Consider the following 18,356-nt stretch of genomic DNA (forward strand, 5'->3'; position numbering starts at 1 on the left):
CTACCATTCCAGCTTGAAGTAGAATGCATTTGCGTTGACCTGACTATTCTTGTTCACAAGTTGGCATGCAAGAGAGTGAAGTAGAAGTCAGGTTTGCTTCCATTTCTTCCTGCTTCCCGAATGGTGCAGCGATGCAGTTTCCGACCGTATTCCATTCTCTAACTTTGATTCGCTTACAGTTTTCCGCATTTTTATCTGTCGGTCTCTCTTTCTGTCTGATCATGTTATCCTAAACACCGTTAAAATCTTTCCTCGACTAACAGAATTTAGAATTTTCTTCTTTTCTTTATTCTTTTCCTGTTTCTGCTTTGGAATGTATCTGCTGCTATTGTCTTTCTGTTCCCTTCATTGATCATTCCATTTGAAAATTCATTAACATTGATGTTGCGTATGACTGCTATAGTCCTTTTTAAAGCGAAGTTCTTGAAAGTTTCATACTGATACTTGCAGATATCAAGTTGCTACAAAAGCCTACAATCATGATGCTGCTCACCCTTGCAGTAAGTACTAATTTTCTGATATTTAATGCACAAGGAAGAAACGGAAATAGTGAGTAGTGAAAATCGCAGTGGAGCAGTGGAACTGACGGTAGATAATCGAGGCAGGAGCCTATTTCGCAGAAATCAGGCTATAAATATGAATTATGGTCAACCGCTACTTCCTTTACCATTCGCAGTGCGAGGCAACTCCAGGTCGTTTGACGCAGCTATGTCTAAGCATGGTGTTCTACCACGACGATGAATAGTGTAGGAGACAAGGACAAGGGAGAAACTCTTACTTCAAGTTACAGTCTCGCACAACTGAGCTTTCACGGATCTCCATCGCTAGAGGGATCAGTTTCGGTATGTTACGAGGTGTCGTTCTCTATCGCGGAAGAACCGCGATTCCTCTCTGCAAGACGCTGACGACGAAGAAGTGACAGCGCGGTTCAAGAGATCAGTGACTCATGCAGGGTTATCTTGCTTCTAGCAGAAGATTCTCAAAATATAACCCCTGCATGAGCCACTGTCGTCATCAGGAGCCCCAGCATATAAGGACGGAAGACGCAGCCGGGACATTCCATCCATCTCGCCTAACGCCGTTTTACCCTTTTTTTATTCATATCTTGTCTTAGTAGTTAATGTCGCGCATAATCATTTCATGTACATTTAACTATACATTTTTACTCGCTTTGCGCTTTAGGTTTAGTCTTTTGTACGCATGGGGACCACGCGCCTAGGTTAGTTCTGTGAATGTGACGCGCTGAACTGTTGTTGTATTATATCCTGACATTACTCGCTTAAGCATTTCGTTCATTTTGTACCGTAACACTGTAGGCATAGACTTGCCTCCGCACGCTTAGGTTTTTGTACAATTATATTTTGTTTCGCGCTTAGTTGTAGTTACTTTATGTACCCCTGTTTACGCGCTTAGGTTTTTAGATACATTTCTACACACCTTTTAAGGTTATTACTGTCCAATTTGAGTCATTTGTTATTGTTTATCGCATTATCGTCTTGTGTGTGTTTGAATGTTTTATACAGGTTTAATTACCCAAGTTTGAGGCTATAAAAGTCGTACGCTGCACGTGTTGTCGAGCATACTGAACCACCAGTGCCAAGTACAACTCTTTTTTATGGTGCATAGGTCAAAACCTAAGGAGGTACGACTTTCCTTCATTACGCTTTACCTAACACGGAACGCACTTCGATTCACGCCTCGATTACGCTGACTCAAATCGTCAGTTGCTAACACCTAAGTACGCCATGTCTGGTCCCATCACTTTGAGAACTAAGAAAGCACTCCTCACACGATATTGTAATAATTTGAACGAAATAATCGCGCAGTACGAAGGGGACGCGTCGCACGATGATATCTCACCGAGCTCTAGAGAATTTTTGGAACACATCCACACAGCTATGCTGGAACTCAAAGCAACAAGTAAACTAGTGGCCGACAAACTTGATGCTTTCGTTAACGTCATTGAAGCAATGGGTGACGCACTCAGCGAAGACCATGAAGCGCAAGCGCTTGAATATATAGAAAAGGCTCACCTTGCCATTGATCGCGCAGAAAAGCTTGCTATTAAGTTAGAGGCCAAACGCATTAGTGTTAGAGAAACGGGTAATCAGCCCATCATCACCCGAAATAGCGGACAGTTGGAAAGAGCAGCACCGAAACTACCCGCTATTCCAATACCAACATTTACCGGAAAGATATGGGTCTACGCTAACTTTTGGACGCTTTTTAACGCTAACGTCCATAGCCAACCCTCCCTGACTAACTTACAAAAATTCAACTTCTTAATAAATGCGCTCAAGGGAGAAGCTCGCGAAATGGTGAGGCGCTATCCGGTTACTGAAGAAAATTATGAACCTGCCGTTAACCTACTGCAGAAGAAATACGGCAACGACGCACAATTAATAAGCGCCCTACAGTCGCGATTAGAAAGCGCACGAGCAGAAAACTCAACCACGCAAGCGCAGGGAAAATTATTAGAAACGATAATCCCAATCGTGACACAACTAAGAAAACTAAATATCGATTTGAACGGGTCATATAATGCCCAAAAAGTGCTCGCAAAGTTCGCTCTAAGAATACAGCGTATTGTTCTGGAGAGCCAAATAACACCAGACATGGTTGAGAGTCAGTGGAAGATGGAGGAGACAATAGCGGAACCCGACGTCAACATTACAATGGAAGAACACGTTAACGACATGGTAACTAAGAACGCAACTACTACTATTTACTTGGTAGTGGATAAGGAGCTATCTGAGTTTGTACCTTTCTCGAGATGAGGGTGGGTCAACGAGGTGGACTCCATCTTTCTGCATTTCTAAGATTGACCCATTCAGCCGACTAAACCTCAGTCCTGTCAATAATCTCCATCGAAGTGATTGGGAGGTGGAAAACAGCCGCTTTTTATATTTCCCTCGAAGAAATTATCGACGTCTCTCAGATATTAATGAAAGCAACGAACGCTAGGTATAGGACATATACAGGACTGTAAGGGTCATCGAGGTTAAGAGGTGCGGAAAGAGGTTAGGATTCTGATATTTAAATAGACATCACATACGCTTGCATCCCAAGCGGTTGAAGATCGATGATGCATACCTGATAATCCGAAGCTAGGAACATTGCGTCGTCATAGGACCGACCAAGAATACACCACTCACTTAAGGTAGTATAAGGAAGTGGTGAACAAGCTTTCTTAGGAACATGCGACAGCAGAGGAGTCCGTGGAATTTGTATCTTTGTCGCCCCAATTATGGCTAAAACCTCGACTGTTTAATTTTCAATTTTTAACTTACAATTTAATTTACAACTTAATTTTTAACTTACAATTTTCGACACGAATCGGAAGTTTTCGGATGAGAAGATGCGGTTAAGCGCAACTTTTGGGTATCTTTCCCCCTTACGGTCCGACATCAAGCTACGGAGAAGAAGACGTTGAAGCGTCTTACACTGTCTTAGAGAAGTTCTACAGGTATGACCAAACCTCCTATAAGGTCATTGTTGGTGATTTCAATGCCAAAATTGGCCTCAGAAGAACGCCTGAGGAACCTCGAATCCGAACCCACGAGATACAGTAGCACGAGTAGGGAAGACTTCATCATGGCGACAAAAATCATTCGTGGGAACTCATAATTCCAGAACCCCTCCTGTCTACGCTGGACGTGGGAGTCGGCCGGTGGAGTGTATCACGGCGAAATTGAACACATCATCGTCAGTAAAAGGGTTTGCCTGACGGACGTCACTTCTCTACCGAATTTCTCTATAGGAACGAACCGCTGCTCCTCTCAAATTATTTTTGTTGCGAAAGGAGGAAAGACCGCCAAGTTTAGACACCCAACTCGCAGAACTGTCATTAACTGGGACCAGTTCGCCGCACCATTCCCAGTTTTTGGAAAGAAAAACATCGATGAGATAAAAGATCTGCTCGCTGAACATCCCCACTACTGCGTGAGGAAAGCCGTGAGGAAAGAGAGACTATCCGTCTGCCTTCAGAAACAGTTCGCGTAATGTGCCAGCCAAGAGCAGCGCAAACCGCAGGCAGCCTAGAACTCGTCCTCGAGATCGCAACGCTTAGTAATGAGCCGATAAAGGAAAACATCAAAGAGAGAAGACCAGCAATACAAAGCACTGTAGCATTACTTGTCGGAATAAAATGTTCCTGATTAATGGAAGACCAGCAAGACCTTGTTGTTTGTATGGAGGGGAACACATATGACATCGGGAATAATCGTTCATTCTTCTTACCATCTGTCATGGATGAGCTCCGATTAGATTCGTCCTTAACAGGATTGAAAAAGTTGCCAATAAATAACAGTCATGCATGCAAGCGCGGCTTTATGAGAATTTCAGCACGATCGACCACTTTCATAAAAACTTGAAATGTCCAGAAACTCATCTAGGTGGCGCGAGAATACACTATGCCGCTTTGTCTCTCCATCATTAACTTGAAGAAAACCTTAGGCTCACATGAGACTAAGTATGCATTAAGGTATTTAGGAAGTTAAAAAGTAACATAACGGTCGGAAATCAACCATTCTATGAGAACATCCTTGTCGACATGAAGAAAGAAATCCTACAATGTAGTGCAGTCTCACTGAAGATATTTACCGCCGCCTTCGAAAACGCAGTGCGTGAGCCGGAATGGAACGATATGGAAGTGAAGGAAATGTAGAGGCTACACATCTGCGGTATGTTAACTACATTCTGGCAATATCTGGCATCAGCCAAACGGAGCGAATTTTGGCCGACTTCAACGAATCATGGGGAACCATTGGTCTTCAGCTGAAACTGCTAAAAGATCAATTGTTGATTGAATGTTTATGAAAACGAATGGATCTTGGTTGCTCCATTTATGCTCAAAGGAGCGAACATGTGGAGTGGAGTATCCGAATGCACCAGCTATGTCTATCTGGGTCGAGAAATGAAAATGAAGAACTACCTGAACATCGAGCTGCTTGTTTGCCGTATAAAAACACCAAGGATGTAGTGGAAAAGATCAGCAGCACCAGTCTTCGTGCTCATTTTAACACAACCGTATTTCGTGCTTTTACGCATGCTTCAAAATCATGAGCACTTCGCAACCAGAAAAAAAACTCGATCAGCGTAATTACGTTCATTCGAAAGAGTGGTGCTAGGTGTATTTTGCTTCAGACAAGTGAGGGACGAGATTCAGAGTTCTGCCCTATGTCAGCTATCGAGGGTTAGAGATGCCGCCGCTTTTGCTAAGGAAGGCGAAACAAAAGAGGCCAGACACGTGATTCTCTTCAACGACAGCCTTTGTGTCAGAGCCGCAAACGGCGAGTTCCACACGATTTTAAATACACTACAGGAAGACCTTCGACCGGGTGGACAGATTTTTTTGCAAGGTCTTTCAAGAAGAAAGTTGAGGTTTGTGCTGCACGCGGAAAGAGAAACAACTGGATGACTTTTGCTAGTGATCAGGACGACTGGGGAATTACCCGCGCTCGTTCCATCGATTCGAAGAGCAAGAGAAGTCTAGGTTATCAAAGTGACAATAATGATAGTAAATTTGAAGAGTGAAGAAGAAGCTTGGTGGTGCAAACCAAAATCTCTGCACGGCGCAATTACCGATTGTCGGTGTCGCGAGTTTGACATAGGGGTAAGATATCGCAGAAGGTGTGAGTTTCTAACGATTCACACCCTCTAAACAGCCTTCTTAGCCAACATCTACTTCAATTCACACAGTCTTTGAAAACAACTCTGTTCAATCTTCCCGGTCTACAACAAGAGCTCGATGTGAACTGTTTATCCAAAACCCAAGTGCTCTTGAGTTGCAAGTGTTTCTCAGCTCAGCGTGGTAAGACGGTGAGTTGCTATCAAATATGCCACAGACGTTTGATATATTTAATTAGGGATTTGGCGGTATGCTGGACGACAACACCAATATATGAGATCGATATATGAGATATATATATATATATCGTGTGCGCTGAGAGTGAATGCTAAAATGGTTGAGTGCGTTTAGTAAGGATGACCACCGCGTGCAGTGGGCAATCAGACTACGCGGTCGCTCGTGACGAAAAATGCAACAGAACTATGCCAGCTCTCTCCTTTCATCAGTTGGCAGTGACGGAGTCATGACACGGGAAAAGGAGGAAAGGACCGTTCCTGACTTGTAATGGACTGAGAACCGTTCATCGATTGTTTGAGTGTGAAACAAAAAAGGAAGCAAATCTTCTGTTGTTATTCTTCGCTCTTTCCAAGACTAGTCTTTTTTTCGATAATGCAAAACAGATGATGACCTCTGTAAACAGATTCCGTCCTGGTGATAAAAAGTGAACCATTTGAGCTAGAATGTCTACATCAAATTGCACTCAATTCTTTTGTACGAGAACCATGAGGATAGAACGCATGTTGACATAAATGTCATGAGAATCATCTTATTTTAGGGCTTTCTTCTGCTACCTGCCGTCAACACTCGGTTTAGAAGATGTTTTGCCAATGAACAATTCAACGTCTGCGCCTCTCATTGTGAGGCAACATGTAGAGATCCTAGTCCGGTGATGTTCTGTTTTTTTTTTTCGTTCAGGGATCTTCCAATTAGAAAAGAACGTTTTTCCCTCTGTTGTCAGAATAGGTTCTAGCAGTTTTCTGAAAGCGGAGTTTCAGGAAATTTGTTTGGAGGAGTGTATACCTAGGTGTGAGTGCAAGCCAGGTTTCCTAAGAAATGAATATGGCGCTTGCGTGGATGACTGCGACAGCCTTCGTAGATATTTTTTAAAATTAATAAAAGCATAGTCTGATCAACTAATCATAAATTATAGAGACATTAAGACCTACGTGTAATGCCAATGAAGAGTTCAGAGAATGTGGTACAGCTTGTGAGCCAACGTGCTGGAACCCCGCACCAGTTCGTAGTTCATACAACTTATATTATTCCGCTGTCGGTAGAAGACTACAACAATATCCAAAACTGGCTTATTCATGGTTGGTTTTCAGAAAAACTGCTCAAAGAAATGTGTACTTGGTTGCCAATGCAAAGAAGGATATTTCAGAAACGGAGATGAGTGCGCTGCCGAATGCGAAGATGATGACAATGGTGATGACAACGTGCATAGTTCTGGTTACTGGTCAAATTTAGATGGTAACATAATCGTTGTTTAGTCGCACCAGGAGATGTTCTTTGCCCAGAAAATGAAGAACTCGTGGAATGCGGCGGCTCCTGTGAGCCGACTTGTGAAAGTCGCGATTCAGTAAATCCGGTTGGCAGCTTAACATTTCGTATGTTTCCAAATTCCCCTAGATGGTTATTCGGCACCCTTTGTAGAACGCCAAGCCTATGAAACGTTGCCCTCATTCCTTGTTTGTACCAGATTAGAATTAAGTGACTGATGCAGTCATATCTTTCGTTCTGCTTGAGACGAGAAATTGATGCCAGACCTGTGTATAAGGATGAAGGCCCTGATGTGATAGATCGGCCAGCACCCGCAAGTCACCTTACAAATTACACAAGCATTCATGAAGCTCAAACGATTCTGTATTGAAGCAGAACGTGTAGTACATATCAAAGGAATTGATCAACGTCGTGCGCTTTATCCTTTATCCATTTTATTTCTATTTCACTATTCTCGCTAACATATAATGAGCGAATGATGAAACAAAGAACAGGAATCATTTTGATTTTGATCTCGTGCAAAAAAAAAACGCGATGTTTTTGCATAGCGTCATTTCGAAATTCCACTCCAAGTCAAATGATTGTCAGGAAGTAATTAATTACCTTACAAAAGCTTCGACAGCGATTGTGAAATGTTATTGTGAAGTTCTTGCCACAGAGGGAAAGTAACAACATTAAGTCTGTGACAGTGCTCAGAGAAAATTCCGATGTTGGGTTCCCTCCGGTGGTAGATGGGATTCAGGACATAGTTTGCAAGCAGTACAACTTTAGCTCTGGAAATTAAATTGATCAGGAGTACGAGTAGACAAACGAAAGCAATGAATCGATGAAAATCTAAGATTTTTGTGCTTTTAACAGCAATATAAGGGAAACGTTGTTTGCATTCGCTCCATTTTTATTAAGAAGCGTTGCTTTCAGGATTGCATATATGACTGTATAGGGGTTATTTGTCGGTGCCGTGAAGGCTTCGTTCGTAATTCGGAGGATAAATGTATTCTGCCAAAGGAATGTCTTTATAGTGAAAAAGAATTTCCCTTTGATTCTCTGGGCAAGCATTTGAAACTTCTTCATCTTCTACTGTCTAACAAGAACTGTGTTCAGAAGATAGAAGTTTTCAGATGCAGGGATTGCGCCCGCGGACAGCTGTGATGACTTAAAATGTCCAGAAGGAACTGCCTGTTCCATAGAAGACAGATGCTCGGAGCCGCCATGTCCACCGCCCGTAGCTGTGTGCAGTCCATCCTCTCAGAGCTCATCGGAGACATGTGCACCAAACGAGTTGCTGAAAGAATGCTTCGGATGCGAACCAACGTGTGATCATATGAATCCAGTAAGTAAATGCTTTGAATCACATCCTTGACTCCTGTTGTGTTCACTACCTTATAACCCTAAGAAGATGTTGTTTCCCAGCCGATTCTTCCAACAGATGCTGCTCCACTCTTAGGCAGAACAGCTTAATTTTAGTAGAGTGAACTAACACCTCTTCCCACAGCTTGGAGATAAATTGAGTTTTCTTCTGAGAATCAGCTCATCTAGCCGAGCAAGAATATAACTCGATGCAAACGAATGAAGTTTCGTTTGCATTTCTTCAGACTTTTTGAAGTCATAAAAATATCTTCGTTTTCATGAAAGCAGCAAAATGTTTCTAACATTCAAAGAAGTGCTCGGAGTTACTTCCTTTGTGTACACAAAGAAATAACAACAGAAATAGGCAAAGATTTAATTCCCGTCTTTCAAAAGGAGGCGGGCTGCGACAATAATTCGTTGAGTTTGTTTTTCAGGTCAGTCTTTGAAAGTTTTCTCGCACAGAAGCTGCTTCAGGCCCGGAAACAGGTGGTAATCGGACGAGGCAAGGTTGAACCCTTTGCTATGAGGGCGCATTGTCGTCCAGCACAAGCAGTCCAGAAATTGCCGCAGGACTTTTGCCGTGCGAAGTCTCGCATTGTCATAAAGCACTGTTACTTCGAGGCTTTTAAAGCGTTTTTTTTTTTGAAAACTAAATCAGCCAACTCCTTTAGTTGCTTTACATAAAGAAAGCGTTAATTGTCTAATCGCAATTTGCAATTCACCAGCTACTCTACATCTTTGCTTCTTCGCACTCTACTCCCCATTACAGAACAATATTGTTAATAAAAAAAAGTAGTTCTAAACAGAGTTTCTTAACATTTTTAGGTAAAGTAAGAAGTTCAGAGACCCTAGAAAGAAAGGAAACCCTAGAAAAAAAAATCTAGAAAGGTAATGAGTCAATTGCGGTGAGGTGGCACAAACTGTCACCAACCCAGGAAGGACCACGAAGGTTTTACTCTGAGTTTGGTGTGGGAAGGAAAGGAATCATCCACTATGAACTACTCCAATGGCCCCAACACTCAATGCGGATCTCTATTGTCAACTGACCGGCATGAATCAAGCGATCGACTAGAAGCAATTAGAATGAGCTAATAGGAAAGCTGCTGTGTTACAGAAAGATAAGGCCACACTTTAACGACCCATCAAAAATCCGAAAGCTAGGCTGGGTGGTTGTGACCGAACGCGCCTATAGTTCGGTGCTGACATCAAGCGACGAGCACCTTTTCAAGCATTTGCAAAGTTTTCTTGTTGGTACAAAACTGGCCTCATGAAAGGCTCGTCAAATTGAGGTGGTCAAGTTTCTTGCCGCTATAGACAAGAACTTGTTCAACTGCGGAATTGTGAAATCGCCATTAAAATGAACAAAAGTTATCGAACAAAACGGCGCATTTGATCTAAATCGATTTGTTCTAAATATGTTAATTTCATCGTCGAGATCGAGCGAAAATACGTTTAGAACTTTCTATTTCACCTAATATTTCGAATTTCAGTTTGAATCATTTTTAACTGTAACTGCTGATTTTGAAACTGATGTTTTTTTGCCGTGATAGAACACAAGGTTGTATAGATTTTGTGGACATAATTAGTAAAGTATAATTTTCAGAAATTTCCAGAAATTGCTACTTCGTTCGATTTTATCAACTTATCACTATTTCTCTTTTAATTTTAGAATTGTGAAGTTACTTGCGGCCGCCCTAGATGCGTGTGCGAGGAGGGATTCGCCCGGACTTCTTTTGGAGAGTGCGTTGAGAAGGAGAACTGCTTTTATCCTGCGATAGAGGGTTCGTAACTGAATCTACATCTACAATCTTGCATAACAAGAATTGTACGACAAGTAGAATCTTTTAGATCGACCGAGTGTGCCTGTAGAAAGCAATCCCTTCTATCAGGGATCATCAGTGATGTGTGGACGGAACGAGGTGTCGGAAAGCTGCTTCGGATGCGAACCAACATGTGATTCTATGGAACCAGTAAGTAAATGTTTTAAGTTTCATCATTTTACCTGTGTTCAGTAACAAACACTCTGAAGACTGTTCGCCAACCGACTCTTCCAACCCGTTTTTTTGGTGTTACCCAGGTCAGCATAATTTTAAGTGGACTGGGAGTAAAGTAACATCTCTATCCCCATGTTGGGGAATACGTTAAGATTTTTTCTGAATTCTGCAGTTATCGCAGTTTGCATAACCAAGCACCGATATGATGTAAGGCTAACAGATGGATATTTGTTGTATATGGCTTCCAGAGTCTTTGAAATACTTATACTATTTTCGAAGTTCTGTTAGGTCTTTCCCTATCTTTTTTCCCACTTTTAAAAAGGAATTGAAAATTTCCATTTTATAATTACAAATTTTGGGTCAGTAATGCGGTTGTCATCATTGTCAGCAATATCAATGGGCAAAGAATTTCTGCCTGCCTTCGAAAAGTACTTAGTGCTCGCCATCTAAGGGCCTGCGACAATAAAAATCCATTAAGTCTATTTTTGAGGTCATCGCAGTCTTCAAAAGTCTATTTCTTCGCACAGATGCTGGGGAGGGTCCCGAAACAGGTGGCACTCCGATGGACCTTTTGTGATGGTGGAGTACACCCGTCCAACGCAAGTTCTCCAGAAACTGCTGCAACAGTTTTGACGTTGGAGAATTCAAGTTGTGATGCAGTAGTGTTTCATTGAGGCGCCTTTATCACATGTGCTCCCGTTGGGGTGCGTGTAAAGAGGGTTCCGGTGGAATTTCGACCATGCCAAGGTCATGCCTCGTCAGGGCAATTAGCGATGGTGCGTGTCCTAAAGAGATTCACTTTCGTTGGCACCTAAATAACTGACTCTGCTTACCTACCGCTAATCATATGCTGCGTCACCGGCTAGGATATAATTCACTATCTGTTGAATTGTTCTGGAGAATCAAACACATTCACTGCAATTTTGTAACGTGAGGTGATCTCAATTTAGTAGTCGTACCAGAAGCAAGAGAATTCCTCACGTGAAGTTTGAGATAAGGATGTACCTAATAGCTTCAAATTACGTGCATAAAAATTTTCGTTAGAACGGAACATTCCAGCTCTCAAAAGTAACTCAAAAGTAATATGAATTAACGTTATCGTGCAACTCCCAAGCTTTTTTGTAGCTTAACTTATTTCTGGACAGAGGGACCTTCTGTATCTCTGACTTCCGGGAATTTACAGAAAGAAAAGAGTTCAAATTTGGTAAGATTTCTAGACTTTCTGAAGGTGATATAAAGACAAACTCACTGCCGTTCTTTATTAGAATACCATACAAAATCCCATGTACTTCTATCTAACTCTATTATTCTTTGACTTATTCGGTCATTTCGACAGCTCACACCACTCTTCTTTGCATATTTCCTTGTAACTGCGCAGTTTTCTGCGTCTCTGTGGTAGGAAGGACATCTATGGCGGTTGTCTGCGTCTTCATGAACGATTGGAGCGTGACCTCGTCGAGATCTGTTCGCGTATCCGCCGGCATATCCACTGGGCACGTTGTGTCTCGGAGGCATTCGCGAAGAATCCGCCGGGACCCTCTTTACCGTTCCCCCTCCCGTTGTTCGCCGATTTGCTTATGCAAAAACCAGTAATGCTTTCATTTGTTCCAATCGCGCACAAAGGTTGTCATGTGGCTCCTCCACTTAAGAAACTGAAAGAGCGTCACATCTTCCCTTGAAAGACTCCATGAAAGAGTCTGGCTTCTGACTCGGCGCTCTTCCTGCGGAACGTTTCATGTCGCGTGGTATCCTGTCGCTCACGGCTCTGGTCCAAACATTGTCGTTGTCATCAGGGGCCCAGTATGCCTAATTTTACTCTCCTTGGCATATGCGGCAGCGCCTCTGATCTTCGATCAGTGACGTAGGAGTGAACTTCGAATCCCATCATTCACTTGCGCAAAGCGGGACACTCCTAATTCCGCGTTCTATGATGCTGATCGCATTTTCTTGCTTGCAAATTGCCCAAGTATCCGAAGCGTAGGTGAAAACAGGAGATGGGTGGTGTTGAATAGGTGATCATCAAGCCTAATGTTCTTAGTCCTCTTCATAACATACTCGGTGTTCTTAGATGCTTCCCGAACCGCTCTTCTCGTCTTGTCCAGCTCGGAGGTCAGTTCGTTCATCATGTTGATTTCCCAACCTAGATATACGCAGCTGGAGCATTCGGATATATTCCTTCCGTTGAGCGTTTATTGGGCACCAGAAACCTATCCGTTCGAAATGATCATCGTTTCATCCAAGTTCAACTGAAGACCAATCTTTTTACTTTTTCTCTTTTTTTTCTTTTTCTTTTTTTTTAAATTTTTTCATCAAATTCGATCAACATCCGTCCTGCTTGATTGATCCTTAATGTAATCAGAACGAACTCACCAGTGAAACAGTCGGTGTAAATGCCGTCAACTTTCACTCCCATGCTACCCCATTCTAATCCCCGCATTCGACACAGGATCTCAATATTTTGGGTGAGATTGTGTTACGTTTACCCTTCTCACCACGTCGACTGTGGCATTATTGTAGAACGAGGAAATTTTGGCCGCGACCTTGCTGTACAAGTCACGAAGTGACTTTATAGATGAGCAGGGACGATTCGGTTGTACAAGGCTTCACGACCGCTTCAGTCTCAAATAAATCAAAGGACTTTTCCGAGTCGACAAAGGCGAGACAAGGCAGCCGCTCGTCCTCTTGCAATAAGTCTACGAGATCTGGTACGGTATGTATGTGGTCGAAACCCTGTTTGCTCATGGCTGTCCTTTATCAAAAGTTCCTTCAATTATGCTTAGGATTGCTCTTGTGAACATCTTTGTATATGACAAATATCACTCAGATTGAGAAATAAATCCCATTTTTATCTAGTCCTTCCTTCTTGTGCAACAGCCCGATCTTGCTGGTTTTTCATTTCTTAGGAACCTTGCTCTATGTCAGATAACGAGTGTAGAGCCTTGCCAGTGTGTTGATCAGGACTGATGGTAGGTTATTCGTATGTTTTGACTTGATTTTTTCAGGACCGGATGAAGTACGATTCCTCACCGACCTGATGGGGTTTCGGACATTGGAAGATAGGACTTCTGGAACAGATGATGAGGAGGTCAGTCTACGTGGCTGTGGAAGAGATCTGAATAGAAGTTGTAAATGACCTTCTCCGTCTTCTTTCTCGATGCTGTAGTTGTTCCGTCTCGGCTCCGGAGATCGCTCATCTTCTTCATACGATTGACGATGTCTTCACGGAAATACCAAATGCCTTTGCTTCTGCTGCTTCAGCCAATTTTGCTGCTCTTCTCTTTTTGAGGTCTTCTTTTGTCGCTCCTCTGCATCCATCTGCGAGCTCGAACGTGAGTTGGTGGTTGCATAGAGTTTCCGGAGACAGGCGTTTCTTGGTGGTTTTGAAACTTTGCACTGTCCACGTACAGGAGGTGAGATGAAGATGTTCTACAAGACAATCATATCCGTTCTCGATATTGTCCACTGCGGTATCTTCCCAGAAGCCGACTAACAAAGGGAAGAGGTCCCAATTTATCAATAGCACTATTTTTTTGAATTTTAGGATTGTGAAGTTATTTGCGGCAGCTCTACATGTGTGTGCGAGGAAGGACTCTTTCGATCATTTTTGGGAGATTGTGTTACGAAAGACGAATGTTCGTTCCTTTTAGGCAAGTGCTCGTAACTGAATCTAATACCTAGCAAGAATTATGCAAAAAGTGGAAATTTTCAGATCGACCGGATGTGTCAGACAGCGATTTGCTCCCTCAGGAATCATCATGGATGTGTGGACCAAACGAATTGTTAAAAAAGTGCTTCGGCTGCGAACCATCATGTCTTCACATGGACCCTGTAAGTAAATGCTTTAAAATCTATCATTTACTCTTGCTGAGTTCACTACCATAAAAATTGAAGAAGGAACTGTTTACCATCCCATTCTTCCAATTTGTGCTGCCCTCTGTTAAGTCGGTTTAAATTTAAGATGAATGAAGTAACACCCTTCCCATTACTTCCGGATATACTGGATTTTTCCTGAGATCTGCAATCAGCACATGTTTAGCTCAGCAGGAATACAACAAACAAATGAATTTTCATTTATATCGAGCTTTCCCACGGATCTCCCTCACTAGAGGGATCACAGCCGGTTAGTCGCGAGGCTACGTGGCGCTTCCCCGATTGGCGGATAGGGAGTAAATCGCGGACCAAAAGCGACCTTGTGCTTGCCCAGAGACGCAGGTAGACTTTGGGGATGGACTCCCTGTTTCTGCTGAGCCAGGACTGACTCATGACATCCGTGTATCCCGCACGTCGATCCGGCCAAAAGCCTGCAATCAAGCGACTGCGAGGTGCAAAGGAGGCGGTTTGGAGTCGCCTCCAACAAATACCTCCACATGTCCACTCCGGGAGAACGGAAGTTTTCCCAAAAACTCATGGGACTAGAGGGTTGCAACCTGTCCATGGATTTTAAACTTTATGCAAAACACAGTAACAGAAAAGAGTCTCCTGATTCCGGAGGAAAGCCTGGTACGGTAACGCCAGGTAGGACGGGGTTGCAGGAGGGAGTCTACAGGCTACCGAAACGGAAAAGGACTAGGATAGGAAGCGGCCATCGAAGATCTGATAATGCAAGCCAAGAAGATCAAGTACGCCGTCATCGGACTGACCGAGACGAGACGACGTCACCCTCTCAACCTCGTATATGGAATTGGAGAAGAACTGTTCTTAGAAACATGGGACAGTAGAGGTGTTGGTGGAGTTGTCGTCCTCGTCAACACGAGTATGGCAAAGAACATCGACTCTTTCCAACAACTTATGACCCGAATCGGACGTCTGCGAATGAGAAGATGTGGTCCAACACCAGCTTTGACTATCTTCTTCGCTTACGCTCCAACATCAAGCCACGAAGAAGAAGTCGAAGCTTTCTATATGGACCTGGAGAAGTTCTACCAAGAAGATCATACCTTCTACAAGGTCATAGTTGGCGATTTCAACGCTAAGGTTGGCCCAAGAAGAACGCCGGAAGAACTTCACATCGGGACCCACGGCCTACAATAGAATGACCAGGGAGAGAATCTCTCCGAGTTCATCATGACGACTAAGACCATCCATGGGAACTCGCAATTTCAGCAGCCCTCTTCTTTACGCTGGACGTGGGAGTCACCCGGTGGAGGGTACCGTAATGAAATAGACCACATCATCGTCAATAAAAGGTTAAAAGGTTCTGCCTGACGGACGTCGGTGTTGTACCAAAGTTCTATACGGGATCGGACCATCGCCTCCTCCGAGGAAGATTTTCTTTCACAAGGAGAGCAGAGAAAGCCGCCAAGTTCAGAGAGAGAAATCCCAGGACTACCATCAACTGGGATCTCTTCGCTACGCTAGCCGGCTTTTGGGAAGATTCCGCAATGGGCAACATCGACGAGGAATATGACCGGCTTGTCGAACACCTTCACGACTGCGCGAAGAAGGCTGAGAGTTTTAAAACCACCAGGAGGCGCCTGTCTCTTGAAACTCTTGAGCTGATACGCCAGCGTGGAGCGGCACGAGCCGCAGGGAACCAAGAACTCACGTCCGAGCTCGCAAGGCTTTACAGAGAGGCGATAAAGGAAGACCTTAAAGAGAGAAGAGCAGAAGTGCTGGTTGAAGCTGCAGAGGCGGGGAAAAGCATCCGCTATGCCCGTCGAGACTTCGCCAGTCGCAAGACGAGGATGACTGCTCTCCGGAACCCAAAGGGAACAACCATTGCATCGAGACGGGGGATGGAGAAAATCATCTACGACTTCTACCCTGATCTCTTCGACAGCCATGTCCACTTGCCTCCTCACCATCTGAGGGAAGACGGACATGTCATTCCAGAGATTCTCCCGTCCGAAATACGACATACGTAACTATGTCGGTAAGAAATCGTACGGCACCCGGTCCCGACAGATTAAGACCAGAACACCTGAAGAGCCTTTCGCCAGTACTCATCAACACCATGGCGAGGCTCTTTACACGTTATCTGTCGAAATGCAAGGTTCCTAAACAGTGGAAGACCAGCAAGACCGTGTTGTTGTATAAAAAGGGAGATCCACATGATCTCGGCAACTATCGTCCAATCTGCCTACTGTCCGTCATCTACAAGCTCTTTACAAGAGTGGTCCTTAATAGGATTGAAAAAGTCTTGGATGAAGTACAGCCATGCGAGCAAGCAGGGTTTCGAAACGGAATCAGTACGATTGACCACATTCACACTGTTTCGAAACTCATCGAGGTATCACGAGAGCACAAGATGCCGCTCTGTCTCACCTTCATCGACTTGAAGAAGGCATTTGACTCAGCTGATAGGGAAGCGGTCGTGGAAGCCTTGGGCAACCAAGGCGTCCCTACTCATTACATAAAGGTACTTCGAGAGTTGTACAGTAACTTCACAACCGGAATTTCGCCATTCTACAATAACATCATCATGGACGTGAAGAGGGGGGTCCGACAGGGTGATACAACTTCACACCCAAAATATTCACAGCCACCCTCGAGAACGGAATGCGAAAGTTGGAATGGGACGACATGGGAGTGAAGGTTGATGGTCGGCAACTACACCATTTGCGCTTTGCTGATGACATCGTACTAATAACACCTAGCATCAGCCAAGCGGAACGAATAGTGAGTCGAAACATGTGGATGCATCGGTCTTCAGCTGATTCTAGAAAAGAAGATGTTCATGCGGAACGGATGGATCTCGGATGCCCCATTCACGCTCAACGGAACGAACATATCCGAATGCACCATGCACCGAATGTTTATCTGGTTCGGGAATTGAACATGGTGAACGACCTGACCCCGAGCTGGACAGGAGGAGACGAGCGGCTTGGGGAGCATACAAGAGCATCGAGGATGTAGTGAAGAAGACCAGGAAAACCCGGTTCCGTGCTCACCTCTTCAACACCACCGTACTTCCTGCTTTGACCTATGCTTCGGAAACCTGGGCAAGCAGGAAGAAAACGCGATGAGCGTCATTGAATGCGCAATTGAGAGAGTGATGCTAGGAGCATCCCGTTTCACGCAAGTGAGGGACGGGATTCGAAGTTCTCTCCTACGTCAGCGATCGAAGATTAGAGACGCCGCCGCGTTTGCCAAGGAAAGTAAAATAAGGTGGGCCTGACACCTGATGCGCTTTAATGACAACCGTTGGACCAGCGCCGTGAGCGACTGGGTTCCCCGCGATATTAAGCACACTACAGGAAGACCGTTCTTCACGAAGTCCTTCAAAGAAAAATATGAAATGCTCTTCGTGCCCCACGCGCAAGGAGGAACCACTGGGCTACTCTGGCACGCGATCGGGACAAATGGAAAAATTACTGGCGCCCGCTCGACCAGTTCGAAGATCAACGGTAGTCAAGGTGATCAAGGTGATTGATTTGCATATTACCACCCAAAAAGCGCAATTCCGACGTAAGTGGTATGCGAAATAATGATAATGCGAAACGGAGTGCACGAGATGCTGAAAAACGACACTCAGAGGAAACCCTAGCATGGTTGCATATGTAACCTTTATAACGACCTATAAATCGCCGATAAATGCGGCAAATTAATTTTTGTTTATCTATATCTCCGTATTTTCATTAAGGAGCCTTCAGAGTTCTTAAACTCATGGAAATGTTTTCGTTTTCATGGCTGCAACAACATGTTTCAAACACTGAGGAAGTGTTTAAATTAGAAAACCACCCTTCATTTTTCTCCACTATTTATTTAAGAATTCTTCGTTGAGCACGGCAAGCATTTTACCATTTCTAATGAGATCATTATATTTGTTAAAATTTCTTGTTTTGTTCTGTTTTCTTTGTTCTTCTTCCTCGTTGCGTTTTGCACTGCAGAACAATCATGATATGTAGTAACGAGCTCAGTCAATGTGTGTGTATGTGTGTGCTTGT

General features: G+C 43.8%; 3 protein-coding genes across 8 annotated transcripts; all 3 read left to right on the forward strand.

The window, feature by feature from the left end:
* Positions 1 to 479: 479 nt before the first annotated feature.
* On the forward strand, positions 480 to 17,435 carry RB195_015801 (uncharacterized protein; the record flags this gene model as incomplete). 6 transcript variants are annotated; one of them, XM_064206687.1, is made up of 20 exons in its annotated part: positions 480 to 500; positions 6,405 to 6,515; positions 6,625 to 6,721; positions 6,780 to 6,865; positions 6,955 to 7,054; positions 7,120 to 7,217; positions 8,048 to 8,177; positions 8,248 to 8,459; positions 10,146 to 10,257; positions 10,325 to 10,446; positions 12,988 to 13,060; positions 13,473 to 13,555; positions 14,012 to 14,117; positions 14,180 to 14,298; positions 15,046 to 15,444; positions 15,511 to 15,617; positions 15,665 to 16,330; positions 16,381 to 16,909; positions 16,963 to 17,088; positions 17,133 to 17,435. In XM_064206687.1, 20 exons carry the CDS (start codon positions 480 to 482, stop codon positions 17,433 to 17,435), a joined length of 3,600 nt encoding a protein of 1,199 aa, XP_064062563.1. The 6 variants fall into 6 exon arrangements, with proteins under 6 accessions (XP_064062563.1, XP_064062564.1, XP_064062566.1 ...); XM_064206686.1 differs by lacking the exons at positions 12,988 to 13,060; positions 13,473 to 13,555; XM_064206682.1 differs by lacking the exons at positions 480 to 500; positions 15,046 to 15,444; positions 15,511 to 15,617; ... (2 more) ...; positions 16,963 to 17,088; positions 17,133 to 17,435 and adding exons at positions 5,513 to 5,614; positions 5,701 to 5,820; positions 14,429 to 14,482 and having other exon boundaries at positions 13,043 to 13,175.
* RB195_015802 (uncharacterized protein) lies at positions 1,746 to 2,777 on the forward strand (the record flags this gene model as incomplete). Its single annotated transcript, XM_064206688.1, has 1 exon — positions 1,746 to 2,777. The coding sequence occupies one exon, from the start codon at positions 1,746 to 1,748 to the stop codon at positions 2,775 to 2,777; it is 1,032 nt and encodes a 343-aa protein (XP_064062565.1).
* RB195_015803 (uncharacterized protein) lies at positions 16,424 to 17,002 on the forward strand (the record flags this gene model as incomplete). The annotated part of the gene is made up of 1 exon (XM_064206689.1): positions 16,424 to 17,002. One exon carries the CDS (start codon positions 16,424 to 16,426, stop codon positions 17,000 to 17,002), a length of 579 nt encoding a protein of 192 aa, XP_064062569.1.
* Positions 17,436 to 18,356: the final 921 nt, after the last annotated feature.

This window comes from Necator americanus, chromosome V (assembly GCF_031761385.1).
Source record: "Necator americanus strain Aroian chromosome V, whole genome shotgun sequence".
Lineage (NCBI taxonomy): Eukaryota > Metazoa > Nematoda > Chromadorea > Rhabditida > Ancylostomatidae > Necator > Necator americanus.